This window comes from Lacerta agilis, chromosome 15 (assembly GCF_009819535.1).
Source record: "Lacerta agilis isolate rLacAgi1 chromosome 15, rLacAgi1.pri, whole genome shotgun sequence".
Lineage (NCBI taxonomy): Eukaryota > Metazoa > Chordata > Lepidosauria > Squamata > Lacertidae > Lacerta > Lacerta agilis.
The window spans coordinates 38,768,446-38,787,003 of NC_046326.1; the positions used below are offsets into that span (position 1 = coordinate 38,768,446).

Below are 18,558 nucleotides of genomic sequence, written 5' to 3' on the forward strand. Positions count from 1 at the left end.
CTCTCCTGCCACTTCTTCCCAAAGGAGCCCAGGGCAGTAAATAGCAAAATGGCAAACCAGTACACAAATTTAAAAAACAACAATAACATTTTAAACAAACTCGTGGTTAGATTGCTGCAATGCGTTGTACGTAGAGCTGCATCTGAAGACGGTTCGGAACAGTGTTTTTCAACCACTGTTCCGCGGCACACTAGTGTGCCGTGAGATGTTGCCTGGTGTGCCGTGGGAAAAATTGTTTATTTGATTCCTATTCAAGAGAATTACTTTATATTATAGTCAATATAGGCACAGAGTTAAATTTTTTAACATTTTCTAATGGTGGTGTGCCTCGTGATTTTTTTCATGAAACAAGTGTGCCTTTGCCCAAAAAAGGTTGAAAAACACTGGTTCGGAAACTTCAGCTAGTGCAGAATTCAGCAGCCAGGTTGCTGGCCGGGGCAAGACGGTTTGAGCCTATGACACCCATCCTGGCCTGGATGCACTAGCTGCCAATTACCCATCCTGGCCTGGATGCACTAGCTGTAGTTTACAGGCTCAATTCAAAGTGGTGGTTTTGAGCTATGGAACCTGAATTGGCTCAGGACTGCAATACCTGAAGGGAAATGTGAATGTTAATAATGAGGGAGGGAGATGCGCCTCACCAAAGAGGGCATTCTGCAAACAGGGAACCACCACTAAGAAGGCCCTGGGATCAGGCTATTCTGATCCAGGAACAGCTATAGCAGCCTAAGGTGGGCATGAACATTCGTTGTTACAGAAGCCAGTTGGGTCCTTGGTGACGGGTTGGAATCCACCCGTGTTCCCAGACAGCAAAACTGGGTTGCCCACCTAACTCCTGGGCACGGAATAGCCACGTTAGGTTTGTACATTTTTTTCAGGAATTACATGGATTCATGTGAAAATGTAAACTAAAAAAATTTCTCCCCCATCTCTGCCACTTTCCTTCCATGGTTAAGGGGAGGTACACTTCAAATCACATCCACTGAAGCCATCATTAAAAAACAAACAAACAGTAAGGTGTTGGGCTGCATAATCCTTCCTTAGCTTGCTCCTGCACAGTTGCTTTCTGGCGCAGCCCATTCTCCTGTGCTGGGCGTCTTCCAGCCCATCACTGTCTGCTTCTGCAACATTCACAGGAATCTATTTTCCAAGCATTTGTGGTAGCCAAGCCCTGTACATCCTTGAGTGCAACTTGTGGCATTCACTCTCCTGTGCCCAGGAATCCCAGACACCCTTTCTATAGAACTACCCAGTGATTGTGGAAAGGAACACCCAACTACGATGGAGTCTTTAAAAATGTTTCTCTCCCCAGGGAAAACACTCCTTGCTTACGCAAAATGGCGGACGTTTAAATATTTCCCAGCATTTTGCAACCAATGCTCTTGGCGTGTGTGTTTTTAAGCAAACAAGAGTTTCTTTGATTATTATTATTCTTTCTCTCTCCACCCTCCCCAACCCCCCTTTTTATTTTATTTTTAAAGTCAAATTTGGGATTCTGTTGTTCAGAGCAGAGAGGTCACAAGACCCTAATGCATTTAGCATTGACTGCCCTCTCTTGTACTGCTTCTATTAGTCAGTAATTTGATTTGTACCTATTCATTTGCAGTCCCTGCAGGAGCACTGAGCTGGCCCGGCGTCTAATTGGTGCTGTCTCTATTTTAGCCTCATTAAATTAGCCCTGACTCCTGGCCACTTGGTGTCTGCGCTTGTCTGTCCATTTATACAACCTAATGTAACACAAAATTCATTACTGATCACATTACTTTCAACTCTGAAGCCAGCCTTGTGATAAACATTTCCTTAACCCTTCTCTTGCTGGCACACATAACACACCCACATAACCTGAGGCAAGAGCAATGCACTCTCCAGAAGGCGGGAGAGGGATCGATATGGACGATAAAAGCTGAGTGGAATCCCATTTCTAGATTTGCCGTGCCTCTTTGAGGAAGGGAACAGATTGGAAAGCATAGAGATGAAATTGGATTGAATCAGAATGAAGGGACCGTCTGTCCACTGCCAGCACTGACTATAACAGCCCTGTTGGATCAGGCCCAAACCCCTTCTAGCCCAGCATCCTGGTCTCACAGATGCCCCAATGGGAAACCCATGAGCAGGACCTGAGCACAACTGTACTCTCCCCACTTACAATTTTCAGCAACTGCTATTCAGAGGCATATTGCCTCCAGCAATGGAGGGGGAACATAGCCATCATACCTAATAGCCACCGATAGTTCAGTCCTCCATGCATTCATCTAGTGCTCTTTTGAAGCCATCCAAGTTGGCGGCTCTGAATGTTGTAACCTTTCTTCACAGGGGTCAGACTGCTTTGGAGCAAGTAGCAAGGAGGTGTCCAGGGAGGTGTCAGCAGCAGAGCATCTCTCTTGCATATAGATGCCCCAACTTCAATTCCGCACATCTCCCGGTAGGACTGGGAATGTGCCTCTGTCTGAAATCCAAGATAGCTGCTGCCAGTCAGTGTAAGCAATACTGACCTTCGTGGACCAGGAGTCTATTTCTGCATAAGTCAGCTTCCAATGTTCCTATGTGAATTTTGGGGCCGCCACCAAAAAAAACCCAACTGCTATGTTCCCACCAATGGATGGGGAGGCTCATTCTTAGTTTTTGCTTTGGAACAAAAATGACATCATAGTTGGTGTCTTAGCCAGGGCTCCTCAGATTTGCTGAGATTTTATTCTTACCAGGATTCTCTGGAGGTTTGTGTGTGTTTACCTCAAGTCAAAAGAGGTCATGTTACCATTTTTGAAAACTTTTGTCCTCTCTCCTTTGCATGCAGGTGGAAGAGTATATGAAAAAATAATACTTTTCCTCATTAACATATATGGGAAGAAATGGTCACTCTTGGACCTGTTAAGAGCAAAGCCCCCTTTTATTGGATTCTTCTGCTTGTGTTACTGCTGCTAATTACATTTTACATTGCAAATAAAAACCAGATGACTCTTGGGACACCCAGGCCAACCTCCTGCAAGTAAGAATTTATCTGACGATCTGAGTAAACAGTGTCTCATCATTTAACAGTTATTGCATATAATGGCTTTCTAAGCACTTTCGTTCTGCGGGGAGTTAGCAGTGGCTCAGCATAGCTTGACTTCACTGAAAATTTGCAGGCCAAGAGATGTGAGGCATCTAGAGTTGGGTTCTGTGTATGTGTATTCCCCTCTCCGTGCCTTACAGAAGCATTTCTTCCTTCCAACCAATACAAACAAACTTAGGGCTGAGCAAAAGTGTGTGTGGATGGTGCCATTCTACAGCTTAGTCACTAGGAGGCACTGGACTTAATTGTGACTGGGTAAGGTCAGGCATTTCCTGCCTCTTCTGGTATAACAGGCATGATAACGTTCCCTTCTAGCATCCTGGCTGGTTGCATCCCCAGCATACATTAAAAGCACATGTTCCTCCACCACCTCAAAGAATCTTGAGAACTGTAGTTTGTAAGGGTACTGGGAATTGTAGCTATGTAACCATGATTCAGGGCGGGAGGTTTTAGTGAGTATGCAGATTGTGTGGGTTTTAGTGGGTATGCAGATTGTGTGACCTGAAGGCCCTCTATGATATCTGCTGACTTTTGTGAGTGCCTTTGCAAGTCCTGAATGTGTGGGGATGAGGGCATTTCAGCTCATTTTAAGATCGCTAGTGTCTACAGTGCCTCTCTGGGGTTTCAAACAAGGGATATTCCCAGCCCTACCCGGAAATGCTGGGGATTGAACCTGGGACTTCATGCATGCAAAGCAGATGTTCCGCCTCTAAGCTACAGCCCTTCGCCTGTCACATTTCCTAGATGATATCAGTCGGAGAACACCACACTGGACAGTGCGCAGGGAGGCAATCCAAATTTGTTCCCATTCTTTTCTTTGGAAATCAATTACAGGGTGGGGGGGTGCTGTTTGCAAAGGAGGCTGTTTTTAATGGTTGCTGATGTTAACTCAGCTCTGTGATCCTGGGCAGCTCTCAAAATGAATCTAATTGCTCAAACATGGGATGCGGAGAAAGGAATGTTCATGGTTTTTCATTAACTCCTCAAAGCTTCTCATAAGGTCAGTTTTTTCACAGCTTGCGAGTATGTTACGGTCTGTGGTTCAGCTGTTTGACTGGCAGTGTCCTCAAGGGGTTGCAGAGCGTCAAGTGACTACGGCCTTTTGATGGGTGTCAGATGGATATTTGAAACATCAGGCAAGCATGTCACCCCCCCCCAACCCAACCCACTTCAGGCAGGCTGGAGCTTGGGACAGAGAGTTATTGCTTCAGCAGTGAAGTAGCTTGGGCAAAGAGTTTATATTGGGAGTTTAGGGCTCCATTCCCTTCCTGGCTGTCTACCAGGCCCTGATCCAGGCAGGTGCTTCCATACACTTCCTCCTCCTCCCGAGGAGCCTCACATAAAGCTAGCTGGACCTAAGCTGCTGACTCATCTCCTCTACTCTGTGGGATGAGAGTCTGAGATATGGTCAGGCATCCAGGCAGCACATGCTACATGTAAGGGATTTTTTTTAAGTGGTAAAGCTTATAAAATGGGGAAAGGCTTTACAGCCCACGGACCACATTCCTTCATACACTTGGCTTGTCCTGGGCAAGATAGTGAGGCCAGGGAAGGGAGTCACTCTCAGCACCCGGACCTGAGGTTCCCTTCCCTGATGCTATAAAAACATGACATTCTTTGCCACACACAGCCTGAAATGGTCCAGTCCTGGAGGTTTACCCCTCGGTCAGGCTGATGGTGTCATCGTTGGGCTTCTGCTCCCATTAGCATTTTCCAGTAGGTAACTTACTCTCCATGTCTTACTTGCTAAAACTAGACGCTCGTTAAAGGATCCAGAAACACAAATAACCTCAAAATTGGAAAAGGGTGGGAGGAGAGGAAGACCAGGTCTTACACATGAAAGGAGTTGCTAAAATTCTGAGGTTAAAGTGTGTCTGAAATCCCTTAGTCAGCATATCGGTCAAATGAAGCTCAGACCATGATGTAATTGCCTGATTTAGGAACTTTGTACTTATGAGCCAGCTTTTCTCCCGTTTTCCCTAGACAGTTGGGTTGACACAGCAGTAAAGACACCGTAGGAGGCAGTATGCCTCCGAATGCCAGATGCTGGGAGTCACATGCTGGGGTGTGCTCGTGTTCAGGTCCTGCTTGTGAGATTTCCATAAGCATCTGATTGGCCACGGGGAGAACAGGATACTGGACTAGATAGGCCTTTGGCCGGATCCAGCGGGGCTCCATCTGATGTTTCTATAACGTACTTCTGCTTGCCAGAACACTTTTTTAGGTTGGCAGCAGTGGAGTTTTCAAAGGATCACAAGTGATCAAGTCTTGCCCAGAACTAATTTATAAATTATTAACAATAATCTTACTTAACTTTTCATTGTTATTTATTTCTTGCATTGATATACTGGCACAGGTATGTGTGCGTACATATACATCACTTAATGCCAAGAGAAGCTGAAATAAGTAGTTGCTTAAAAGCAGGCAATGAGGTATGGGGGAAACACACACCCCGGGGGGGGACGGGACTGTTCCATAACACTCCCATTGAAAGGATCTTTTCTTATTCCCAACATCTTTCAGCAGCAGAATCACAAGAAGGGTCTCAAAGCAGACTGGATATCTTAAAAGAGGAAATAGTCCTCGAGAGGCCCTGCTTCCCAACTGTTATGGGCAGGGATGGCAAACTTGTGGTCCTGAGAGGTAGTTGGGCCACTGCACCCATGGGATGTGCTGCCTAGGGGTTATGGGAGTTGAAGGGCCACAGATTCCCCCATTTTTGGTTTAGGTCTGCAGGGCAGGGGGTGGGGAACCTTTGTCAGCCCAGTGGCTGACTCAAGGGTAACATGTAGGTGGGGGGGGGGGGACAGGTCAGTAGCAAAAGTGGCCAGAGCAACCAGTGTGAGTCGTACTTTGTACAGGTTACATTCCAGCCATGCAAACACCAGGCCTGATCCCAATCCAAGAACTCAGGCCATCAGGCAGAAACTCTCAAGGAGGGCACAGAGCAGGGCCAGGATGGGGTCCAGGGAGGGTCTTGAGGGCCACATAGTGGGCTGCATTTTCCTCCAGGTCTGATGTTGCCCAAGTTAAAGGGTTCTGCTGGTTGTGCAAAGAAATGTGCGATGTAAACGCCGGGAAGCAGGAAACAACTCCCTTTCCCCCAAAGCACACAGCGACATAAATGGGATTATCGTGCCTATTGTGGAGGGAATTGTTTCTCTAAAACACTTGCTCCTTTATCTAGTGTACTTTTAACCTTCCAGAAATTGTGCCGAGTCAAACTTGGAGAAGTTCCAAAGGGCTGAAGACTAAAGCTTTGACAGACCAAATCATCAGTGCTCTTTAACAAAAAGAAGGGGGGGAAACCACAAAAGCCTTTAAAAAATAAATAAATCCTAAACTAAATCTATTTTTGTCAAAGGAAGGGGGTTGGGTGGAAAACTCTCTCATCTGAAATCCCTGTTGTGGTCTATTTGGATATCTGTCAAACTGTATGGCTTCCTTGCCTCTCCATACATGGCTCATTTATCTTAACGGAGCACTGATACTCGGTGGTGTGCAAAATGTTTTTTAAATGTTGTATTGAGATACAAGTTAGCCAAAATTTGGTGACAAACCTGCTCCTTGCTTCAGTATTCATGTGGGCTTTTGTGCATCCCATAATTATGTGATTGTGCCCACGTGGACAAACCAATGAAGGATTTGACATTGGGTGCAGCCTTTGGTGTTCTGCAAGAGTCTCATCTCTTGTTTCAGGAGGAGAGAAAAATTAAAGTTTCTAGTCTTTGTGGATGGGCTTAACAAAGTATTCTGTTTATAGCTGCTGTGAGGATGAATCAATTTAGTCTACTCTGAGCTGAGTAAGAGAGAGGTCAGATGGTGCCTTGGCTTCCTCAGTTAATGTTTTAGAAGGCTATAGGAGGGACATAATTTGTCTAAAATCAAGGGGAGGGGTAGAAAACAGAGAGTGATGGATTTCCTTAAAGATTCCCCTGAACCTTTCCTCCCATAATCTCATATCAACCTGTCAGTGCATTGAGAGATGGGGCCCTCTTGGCTGTCCTTACACTGAAGCAAGCATGGTTTAGGGCTCCAAGGAAGGGACTTTCCAGTGGTGGTTCCTTGCCTGTGAAACTCACTCCCTACTGAGGTATGCCTGGCCCCACCTCTTCATAGTTTAAGGTGGCTGGTTAAGACACACTTTTCAGCTGGAATTTGCAGGAAACCCAATTGGACAAATGGCTTAGTTAGATGAGTAAATTGCAGTTTGGTGGTTTGTTATGAGTTGTGTTGTTAATTTAAGGGGGGGGGTTGACACATGTATTCTTTTAATCTTATCTGATTTAGTCGTAAGCCACCCTAGGGCTTGTGCATAGGGCAGTATAGGACTCAAATCAATGACCTGAACGGTGCCTGAACTTCTAGGAAGAGCAGGGTGGACGGGTGGATAAGCTCACCAGGCCAGCAGGCGCCACTTCCCATTGTCCCCACTCCTGCCACCATTGGAGGTCTTGTTCCTTTTAGAAACGCCATCGTCAGGGTGCATCTCAGCGTAATCCAGCACAGGGATTTGAAGGGGGGAGGAACATTAGTCGAGCTTCAGAAAACCCAGCGCTGTGAAAAGTGACTGACGTGTGAAAACGAGGCTACAATTAGTTCTTTCCACCAGCGCTCTCCCATTCAGTCTGGGGTCACTCCTTCGGCAAGCCGGGCACGCTTGAGCCTAATGCATCGTGACAGGTGGAGAGGAGGAAGGAGAATCCTGGGATCCAAAGTTGTGCCTGCCGCCACTCTGCTTCCCCCGCCACCAACACATCAGCCCCGACTGTCATTGTATCATTTCGTACACCCTGCGTCTCTGCAGGGAATGGTGCAACCCTGGCAGGGTGGGCGGCACAGAGAGGGACAGAACAGCTTTTGGATCAAGTCCCTTTCTCCCCACCCCCCAGTATCCTCCCTCTTCGTTCCCAAGTAGGATATTTCTTGAATCTTCTGCTCAGCAATTCCTTCTGTCAGGGAAAGCGAGAGAAAGGAAAAACCATTAGGAGGGCTAATACACCAGAGAGCAGATTCCACAGTTGAGAGAGAAAGAGAGAGAGAAAGACGGAAAGGGGGGAGAGAAAAAGTGGGGAGAGGCAGAACAATTTATGAGTGTTCCAGGCAATGGAGGACTACATAGAGTTTCTGAGCAGGCCCCAGATTAATGTCCCATATAAAAATGGTTTCAGGTTTAAGCAAAGCCGGCCGGGACCTTCTTTCCTTTTAAGATTTCTGTGGAGTCCTTTGATGGCTCTGGGTCTCAGTCATACAAAAGATAATGACTGATGGCAACTCCATGTTCCAAGAAGATCCTAAAAGCAAAGGCGAATGAAAATTCGTTATATCCAGCTGTTCTCAGACTTTGTCCCAGCTGCCAAATTAAGGTTTTTTCTCTGCTTACCCAGGAAGACTAATGTAAGGACACAGGGGTTGGCTTAGTACAGGGATGCAGGACTTCTGGCCCTACGGATTTTGCTGGACTGCAACTGTCATCATATAAATTGGAAAAATAATGATAATCCGTGACCATTGAGAATGGAGTCTGGGAACATCTGGAGAGCCACAAGTCCCTCATCCCTGGCCTTATGCCATGTCAGACTAACTAGGTATTTTCTACCTTCTTCCAGCTAACTAGGTATTTTCTACCAATGTTTCCCAACCTGGTCCCCTCAACACCACCAATGAGCTTCAGGTCCAGAAACCAAACGTGGTCCTCCAAGCCTTTCTGTCTGGCCCTCGAGACTCTCCCCATACCCCACACCATCTCTTCAAGCCACATCCCTCACTAGCCCTCCTGCACCTTCTCTGTGCTACTTTGCCTGGCTGAGATGTGTATTTTAACTCTATTAATGCCTCTTGCTTGCCTGGGTGGAGGGTCGAGAGAGAGGAACATGCGTAGAAACTAACCCGCTGTAAAATTTACTCATCGCTCCACCCACTTTTGCACCTGGCCCCATCCACCAAGTCATGGGAACTCTGGGTAGCTGCCCAGAAAGGAATGTGACCCTCAAGCTGAAAAAGCTTCCCCACCGCTAGCCTAGATGAAGTGCTTTGAAAAGGGTATATAAATGCCTAAAATGTTGTTGTTGCTACTGTTATAGCCCATCTTTCTTCTAAGGTGCTTACTCAAGCTGGTATACCTGGTGCTCCCACACTGCCCATTTTTTCCTTACAACAACCTTGGAGGTAGGTCAAACTGAGAGACAGTGACTAGCCCAATGTCGCCCAGGGAGCTCCAACAGTCGAGTGAGAATTTGAACACCAGTCTCTGTAGGCTGGGTTACCAACCCAGATGCCCCAGACTCTGAGCTTTCATTTTAAAAAAAAAAGTTAAGCAATTTTTGTAAAATGAGAATGGTATACCTTGTACATTTTCCCTGGCACTGAGGAATGCTCCCTGTTATTTGACGGCAACTGCATTTGTGTGTACGACTCTGTAATCAGGACCAACAGGCATAGCTGACCTTCCATGATAAGCATAAGGTTGTCAGGGATTGTTGTCTTTCTAATTTTGTGCTATGCCATGCTCTCTGTGGCAACCATTTTGCGAGCGGCATCCTCGGCACTTCCTCAAAATTCAAAATGCACCCATTAATCCAAAAAGGTTGGTCACCCCTGGACTAGTCTGACACACCGCTATACCACACCAGCTCTTATTAGGGCTGCAAATATTTATTTATCACAGAGCAAACTCAGTACTCCAAGTCCCACTCCTTAATGACAAATAACCAAATCTCCAAACTTGCGGCAAGCTTCACTTTCTTTAAACATCCAGTTTTGATTCTTTACTGCTTTGGGGTTTCTTTAGAAAAAATGTCATGGTCCCCCCCCCTCCAAATGAACACAGCACTCTGTTTATCCACAGAACAGGCACTGCAACCACCGCCGCATCCAAATGCAACCACTCCCAAACACCTCAGCCCAAAAGTAGCAAGACCACCTGTAAGGTTGAGAAGGTAATTCCTGTTTTTTTAAAACAAAAACGCAAACATCCAGCCCCATCCAGTGCTCTCTTCCATCCACGAAGTCAAAAGATCCCCGTCAAAGTAAGGTAAGTATCGCCATCCACTTCAATAATTTCCAGAGAGGCGATGCAGGCAAGTTCCGCTATACCCAAACGACTCCAGGTGGATGTTCCCAATCTCTTCAACCGCTCTCTCTCCTCCCCCGTCTCTTTCTGGTTCTGAGGGTCCTATGGGCTTCTGGTAGTCCAACTTTTGGGATATGTTCAGGGCTGCAGTGTAAGGCAGGTGATAGGCGCATGGTGATTGGCACTGGCCTCTCCTGTTCTTGAAAGGAGGACAGCACGGTAGGATGTAAAACCTCTGGCTTTAGCATGGCTGGAATGTAGCCAGCTGTGAAAAATAAATGTCACAGTTACGGATCCAGCCACTTTTGCCTCAGGCCCCACCAATTACTCGCAAGTGGCCCCCAGAATGTTCCCCAGGAGGGAAAGCAACCCTTCTGTCTGCTGCCCTGGGACTCTACTGCCTCATTCCCATCTCATTATGTGGTAGGGCAGTCCATTGTGATTTGTCAGCTGATTTCACCTGGTGAGAATTTAGAGTCAGGTGCAATGAATTTTGACTGGGGAAAATTTCTTGCGGGAACTCTTCACCCATATATATTTGCACTTAGCTTTCTTTAACCTCCTGCTCAGAATATTTAACTTCCTGCCTCCTTGACTGTCACTTGTGTCCCCCCCCCCCAATATTTGGTTCAACTCTGAGTTTCAAGCATGTCAAACTTCTGCTGCGCCAACTGCTTAACTAGTTGCTCTTGGGGTGATGAGGCTTCCACTGTACTGGAGCTGCGGTTCACAATCATTCTCACCTTGAAAGTGGAGGTGGGATGGTTGTTCTCTCTCTCTCTCTCTGAATGTCTCTTTTTCACGCTTTCTTGCTTTGGTCGGGTGTCCCGTGGCAGTTACTAAGAGCTCTTGGTATTGATCTGCCTGTGCCAAAAATATTTACTGGGGGCGGGGAATTAAGCTTGTCATCTACAGAACTGTGGGAGGAAGCAGGTCAAAAGAGGTTGATGGAGAGGCATGCACACCAGCTGTTGAACAGGAAAGGCAAAGGGTACTTAGCCAGGGCAAAAGTGGAGGGATCCTCAATGCAAGAGACTGCCTGACACACAATGCTGGATTAAGGAGGGCAGAAAGATGGGAAGCTGCTTCTGAGGGTTCTCAGCAGATGGCGGCTATCACAACTTGTGAGCTTCCTGGATTACTGGCGGAGAACCTGCTGCCCTCCAGATGTTGCTGGACTATCATTGGAACATAGCCTGCAGCTGGATCAGGCCAAAGGCCCATCTAGTCCACCATCTTGTTCTCACAGTGGCCAACCAAGTGCCCCAATGGGAAGCCCTCAAGGAGAACCGGAACACAATAGCAACCCTCCCCCTTGTGATTCCCAGCAACCGGTATCGCCTCTGACACTGGAGGTAGTATACAGCCATAATGGCTAGCAAACACTGATAGTCTTATCCACCATGAATATGTCTAACCTACTTTTTCAAAGCTATCCAAGTTGGTGGCCATCACAACATCCTGTGAGAGCCTGACCATTGGCCATGCTGTCTAGGGCCAGTGGGAATCAATGTCCAACAATGTCTGGGGGGTTACAGGTGCTCCAGCCATGACATGTAGGTGGGGCACTGTTGGCACCTTCAGTGCTAGGGTGGGTGGATCAGGAGTCCCATGCCCATTCTGGGCAGCACAGTTTAACAAGTGCACTGGTGAATGTGCCCAAAGGAGGAGGAACCAGGAGAATGGGGGGGGGGGGTCCTCAAAACCAAAAAGAAAAATGGTTGGAAGAGGTGGACCTATTTAGCCTGGCGTAGAGAAAGACAAGGGGAAACACAGCAGCAGGCTCCAAATATCCAAAGGGCTGCCACACAGCAGATGGAGAAAAATGGCTCTTTCTTGCCCCAGAGGGCAAAACTAGAAGTTGTGACTGGAAATGGCAGAGAAGCAGTCTTTGGGTAAATATTTGGACCACGGCTCCCATCATCCCTTTCCAATTACTATGCTGGCTGGGACTCATGGGACTTATAATCCAACGCTACCTGTGCATTAAGAGAAACTTCCTACCAATGAAAGCAGTTTGACAGCAAAGCAGGCTGCCTCAGGAGGTGGTGTACTGTCCTCTGGAGGGATGAAGCAACGGTTCAAGGGCCACCCTGCAGGCAGGCTGTCATTGCAAGGTTCTTGCAATGAGTGGGTTGGACCAGATGTCCTCATCTAATTCTATGACCTCTGTGATTTCAGACCAGAGCCTTTCTGATCCCAACCTGGAAACGCCAGGGATGAACTTGGGGCTTTCCATGCGTCATCTTAAGGAAGAGGGCTGAAGCTCTGCTACTGAGCTACTGCTTCATACCCTGAAATTTATCCTAACATTTCTGCCCTTTAGCAGTGGCAGCTGGTGCCCTTTAGGACTGGTAAGGCAGGAGACTGGCAGGCCAACAGTAGGTGGAGCCAAAGATAGGGGAAGGAAGTGCTGGTGGCAGGCGGAGCCAACTAGATATAGCTTTGTCCCCATCCTCCTCCATAGAAGGGCAAAACCAAGACTAAGGGAAGTTTCAGCCAGTGCCATCCCCTGGGCTGGTTGTAAGAAAGAAGGCAGGAAGAAGGGGCTGGCTGAGGGCAGGCTGAGGTTGAAGGGGCACTGCCCCATTTGGCCTAATGGACCAGCTTCTGCTGCCCCTCAGGTCACCTCTTCCTCACCCCAAAGAGCTTCTCTCTGCTTTGGCAAGCAGGTCACTCATCCATCTTCACAGACAAGCAGGATTCAGCAAATATTAACATGTGCTTCCCTGTTCCCAACCCTGCTTTTTTCTTCTTTCTGTTAAAAAAGAAAAAAGAAGAAATGCAACATTGGCATGAAAATCAATACTAGGTTGTTGGGGGGGGGGGTTTCTTTAAAGGAAGAGACAGGGAACCTTGTAAGGAGTTCAGAAGCCAAAAAAGCAATGTTTGGGCGGAGCTGTTGCCCACATTCCGTCTCCCTGCTGACGGCGACCCGTGGAGTGACGCGAGATGTATAACCAGAGCCAGCTGTGCGCGAAGGGGAGATAAAAGGAGCCAAATCAGACAGGATAAGACCAGCATTAGTGTGGAATATGCTACTCATTGCAGAGCTACACTGCAGTTTTGCAATCCCTGAACTCATGGGAGAATAAGGATATACATACACGCATGTGTAATTTTATCTGTGTGCTGCCTTTCCAAAGTTCAAACCATGCTCAGGGCGGCTTACAACATGAAACAAATACATAACACAGCAAAAGTAGTCAAAATCGATAAATGAATCATTAAAAAATACAAAACCAAACTGAACAATTCCCACCTAAATCACAACAAAATCTAAAATAAAAATACAAAAATCCAGCAGCGCTCAACAAAGAAACCCAAACACCACGACCTAAGAGTCTGATCAGCAACCTCACCTTTTGTAGCTGGAGTCAGTCCGGGCCCCACCCTCCCACGCCAGGTGGAAAAGGCCTGCAAGGTAGGGAGCAGATCTCCTAGGACTCACAGCCAAGATGGTTTCTGGCCTCTTCGGCTTTTGTAGGAATAAAACAGAGAAGGGAGAACCATGCACACTTGAACTCCTTGAAGGAATATAAATGTAACGGATGTATAAATAAACCTGGACTGGCCATGAGAGGTGGCTGGGGGGGAGTGTTTGAAGTTATTCATATCTCCTAAAATGGGGGGGGGGAGACACCACACACAAACCTACCTTGTACCCCAGACAGGTGAATGTAAACCAAGCCCAACACACCCTCGTAAGCCCCTCCATGGCCTTCTAATATCTGTCCTCTTTTTTTTTTTTTTTACCTGAAGCACTGACCAGAGTGGTGCCGCCTTTTCTCTCCCCACTACAGAGCTACAGCGAGAAGGAAGCATCGAGACGCTCAGCAATAGCTCAGGCTCCACCAGCGGAAGCATTCCACGCACCTTCGACGGATACCGGTCGCCTCTCCCGACCAACGAGAGCCAGCCATTGAGCCTCTTCCCAACAGGCTTCCCGTAAGCAACTCCCGGCGTTCCTGAAGCAAAATAACAATAATCCTGAAGGCCAACGACATGATGCGCTGAATAAACTCTTGATGTGCGTTCACCCCAGTGGCTGGCTCCGATGCTGGGTGGTTCTTGTCACCCTAACCAACACCACATCTGCTTTCTGCACTTCCAGAACTGTATGAACAAATTTCTGATTTGCTGCATCGTGCAATATATAAACGAGACTCTCCTCTTTTAATCCTAATGGCTTTTCTAGTACAGGGAAATGGCTGTTTCAAATAAGTATTTTAAGCAACTTTTATGTTCTTGTAACCATAATCTGCTTCCCCACTCCGCGCATCATCCGTAAACCTCAGATGAGGGAAACATCTGTGGCCCAGCAGCTGTTGCAGGACTTCCATCTGCCCCAGCCAGCGCAATCAGTGATCAGGGATGATGGGAGTTGTAGTCCAGCAATGTCCAGAGAGCCACAGGGTTACCTACCCTTGGCAAAAGGAGACTTGCGTCTCTAAACCTGAATTCACTGCTAGCCTTCATTTTGTAACAATTAAAGCTGCTACCCCTATTTGGGAAATGGCGTCGTAATTCTGAAGAATGAGGCCCATATAAATTGAGGCTGTCAGCATGCAACACTTTGCAAATGTATGAAACAGTGACAGATTGATTACTGGAAGGGGACATATTGGAGGATGAGCTCCAAAGGGGACACTGCTTTCTTTGCAATACTGATCTTGTTTCTTCATCCCTCCTCCCCGGCAAGATTTTAAATTGATACCAGGAGTATTACAAGCAAAGGAAGTATCTTCTCTTTTCTTTTGTCCTTGGGAAGGATGATCTCTGATGATTCCATGTATTTTAGAAACGTACTTCATCTGATTAACTCCAGTGGGAAATCCTTCTCATTGAACTATTATAACATTATTCCTTGGAACTCCTATCTTATCCAAAAATGCATGTGATCTTAAATAAATCTCTGTGATGAAAGGATCTTGTTTATATTTTTGTGCTGAGGTCATTTCGGTGGTGTTGGTGGAGGCTGTGGGGTACAAAGAATCTATAAAGTTGCTTTATACAGAGTCAGATCATTGGTGCATCTAGCCCAACACTATCCACACTGACTAGCAGCAGCTCGCCGGAATTTCAGGCAGGAAGCCTTTCCCAGCCCTCCCTGGAGAGGCTGCCAGGGATTGAACCTGGGAACTTCTACATGCAAGGCAGATGCTCTGTCCCACAGTTACAGCCCTTCCGCTTCCAGCTCTGTACCACCTGTGGTACAGCAACCCTGGTCACGGCCAACTGCCCAGTGTTAGAAACTCAGATATATAAGCTAGGCACCAGGTTTACAGTCACTAAAACAGGAATGCCTAGTTGCCATTTTGGGGCCAGAATCGTTCATTCTGATTGTGCAGATAAAATAAAATGGATAGAATTCTACAAGATGTTTTGCTAGTGTGTGAAAACAGCCAAGATCCAAGGATCCCCAGGCACGCAACTCCAGATGGTGGAGACGTCAGGCACCATCCTGGCACCCAGGCATCTTCACCTGTTCGCAAGTGGCCAATAGCCAGGTGCCCACATACCTGTACCCGCATACCTGGAGGTAAGCCCCATTAAACACAAAGAGATTTACTTCTGAGTAGTACCATTGCACTCTAAGTTAACTATACAGTGAATTCTTAATGAGTGCCTGAGCCTAAGCCTCTTTGCAAAGTTTTCATGTTTTTCATTTGCCTTTTTTGGGGGGGGGGGGGTTCTTTAACATCCATACACATTTACTATGTACAGTAGTGGTATCCGCAGAGAGTAACTTCTATGGCATCTCAGGTGAACCCACCCCAGGAATGATGTATCCTGGTTGCTAGGGGAAAAGGGAATGGCAAACAACAAAAATTATATGGACCAAAAAAATGAGGCAGAAAATAAAAGAAAACTTAAATAAATAAATAAATAAATTTTGCTCTTTGGCTCAGCACTGTAGGCTTAGCATGTCCCAGATGGTGAGAAAAAGAATTGTCTATGCATCTACACAAGAAACCACTAAAATACTGGGTTTCCAAAAAAATTGTTGTCTCCCCAATCTCTTTCTTTTTCTTTCAAAATTGCAACCATGCAAATAAACGGGAAATTCTCAGAGTCTCTTTAATCTCTGCATATTTTCTCCAGGAATGGCTCCCACTAAAATGGGCAACAGCCACTCCCAAACAACATGTGGTGAGAGAACACTTCATGCAACACACACAAAAGAATTGCGTAGACTCCCCAGAGCTGAAAGAACTCACCACCCATAGAAGAGAGATCTGGATTCCACCGCGCTGGATGCTGCCCTGCTCTGTCTTTGCCTCTTTTTTTAAAAGCCTCTGCTGAGTATCTGGGGGTAATTCAGCCCTGGCTCTGCATGTGGCTGGATAAATGAGTTGTTCCTGATACAGCTGCAGAAGGAGTAGGATTAACTTGGCCATCAGATGATGTTGGGTTTCTTGTATATCTGCATGAATACCTGGTCTTTCCAGTCAGGAAGCGTCCCCGTCACCAGTGATTCATAAATATATGAGCATCACTGTTGGCATTATCGGGCCCCTATCATTAGTCATAGTGCAGGATGGGGACACTGCTGAGCTCCTCCAGAGGCCTTTGGCCTTCTCCTCCTCACAGCTACTGCCTAGCCACTCAGGCCAGGTGAGGAACTATTATCAACCCAAGGACCACATTTTCTTCTGGGCAACCTCCCAAGTGCCACATGCTAGAGGTGGACAAAGGCAAAAATGAGTGGCACAACAAATGTAAATGCCACCTAGTTTCTAGACACACCCTACTCTATCCTACATCCAGACATGCAAGAGGCATTATCAGAATTCAAGGAGACGTTTCAGCCAGGCAAAAACACCCAAGGAGGATACAAAGCAGGCTGGTGAGCAGTGCGACCTGGGGAGAAGGCAGAGGTCCAGAGAGAACCAGAGGGCCACAGTCAGAACCCATGGCTGAGGTTCCCCACCCCTGACTTAGAAGCATAGAACTGCAGAACTGTAGAGTTGGAAGAGACTGGGGGGTCCATCTAGTCCAACCCCCAATGCAGGATTTTTTTGCCCGATGCAAGGGTCGAATCCACGATTCTGATTATGAATGTCATGCCCTGCTGATAGGGCTATCCCAGGTTCCTTCCCTCTCCAAAATTGCAAAGAATGACAAGAGAATGCAGAGAAAGAAATTTTCATTTGCCTCCCCTTTCTGCCCAATGGCACAGAGGGGATAGTTGGGGAAGGGGGAAAATGGTCACCACCAGGCTTAGTGGTGCTGCTGTAATGCATCTGGTGGCTGCAGAGAGAGAAAGGGTAGGGTTAGGAGGACAGAAAGGCAATTTTTCGTCCCTGTTTTCACTCCTGCGATATTTCACACACCCCCAAAAGTAATTCAAGCCAAAAGCAATAATCTTTGGGCTTGGCCCTATGTTGTCATTTGTGTGTCACACAGCAGACCTACCTACCTTTTTTTTTTACAATCCCTTGCATTTCCTCCAAATATATGTCAGGGAATGGATTGAACCAAGCAAGGCCGCGGACCTCGTGAGCAAGTGGGACCAGCGAGGTTAAGCCAGTCCACTCCAGCACGGATTTTTTAACACAGTTCATGCCAAGGTCAGTTCCAAAAGTTCAATCACAATCCAGATTAACACATACAGGAGGGATTGTCAAAACCCGACACTTCCTCCTCCTCCGCTCCCGCTCCAGACAGCACCCTCCGGGGACAAAGTTCTTGTATCCAAGGCAGGCAAAACTCCCGTCATCGCCCTCAGTTCGATCTAAATTGTTCTAAATTCTCAGAAGCAGCTTTGGGGAAAGTATGCAAGGGCTGGCAAGCATTAAATCTCTCTCCCTCTCTCTCTGTTTTAAAGAATCATCACCACGCAGCCACAGGGAAATTCCCGCTTCTTTTTTTAAGTGCCCCTTTGAACCAAGACTTTTGCTGTTGTCAGAAAGGGAAAATTTATAGAATACGACAATACCTGAGCATCTTCTGTCTGAGGAGAAAACACTGTGCAATTTGGGGTCGGGGAGAGGTTCACAGCATGTCATGGGGCCATAGCACTGCGGCAGAGCACACCCTCTGCCTTCAGAAGGTCCTGGGATAAATCCCCACAGTGATTCTTTTATCTCAGTTTGTGGAGCTGGGAAAAATTCTTCTCCTGACGAGATGTCAAAGGGTGGCAGGACACCTGCCTTGCATGCAAAAGGTCCCAGGTTCAATCCGTGGCAGCAGCACAGGTAGAGCTGAAGTGCAGCTGCCACTCAGTGAAGACAACACTGGGCTAAGTGCACCAATGGTCTGACTCAGTAAAAGGCAGCTTCCTATGTTTGTGTTCTCTATCTCAATTGGTTGGAACATGGTGCTGGTGATGCAAATGTTGCAGGTTCAATCCCTGTATGGGACCACTGCATATTCCTACATTGCAGGGGGTTAGACCCAGATGACCCTCCGGGTCCCTTCCAACTCTACA

The 18,558-nt window shown here is 47.0% G+C and overlaps 1 protein-coding gene and 1 long non-coding RNA gene across 2 annotated transcripts in view; one reads left to right on the plus strand and one right to left on the minus strand.

Moving 5' to 3' along the window:
• Positions 1 to 14,861, plus strand: part of BCAS3 (BCAS3 microtubule associated cell migration factor) — a 455,244-nt gene extending 440,383 nt beyond the window's left edge. The window contains 1 exon segment of the mRNA XM_033171393.1: positions 13,928 to 14,861. Coding sequence (XP_033027284.1) covers positions 13,928 to 14,076 — 149 coding nt within the window. The 3' untranslated portion in view covers positions 14,077 to 14,861.
• Positions 10,894 to 12,942, minus strand: LOC117059669. The gene is made up of 2 exons (XR_004427940.1): positions 12,754 to 12,942; positions 10,894 to 11,041 (listed from the first exon to the last, which is right to left on the minus strand). It is a non-coding gene; the product is annotated as an uncharacterized LOC117059669 (long non-coding RNA).
• Positions 14,862 to 18,558: the final 3,697 nt, after the last annotated feature.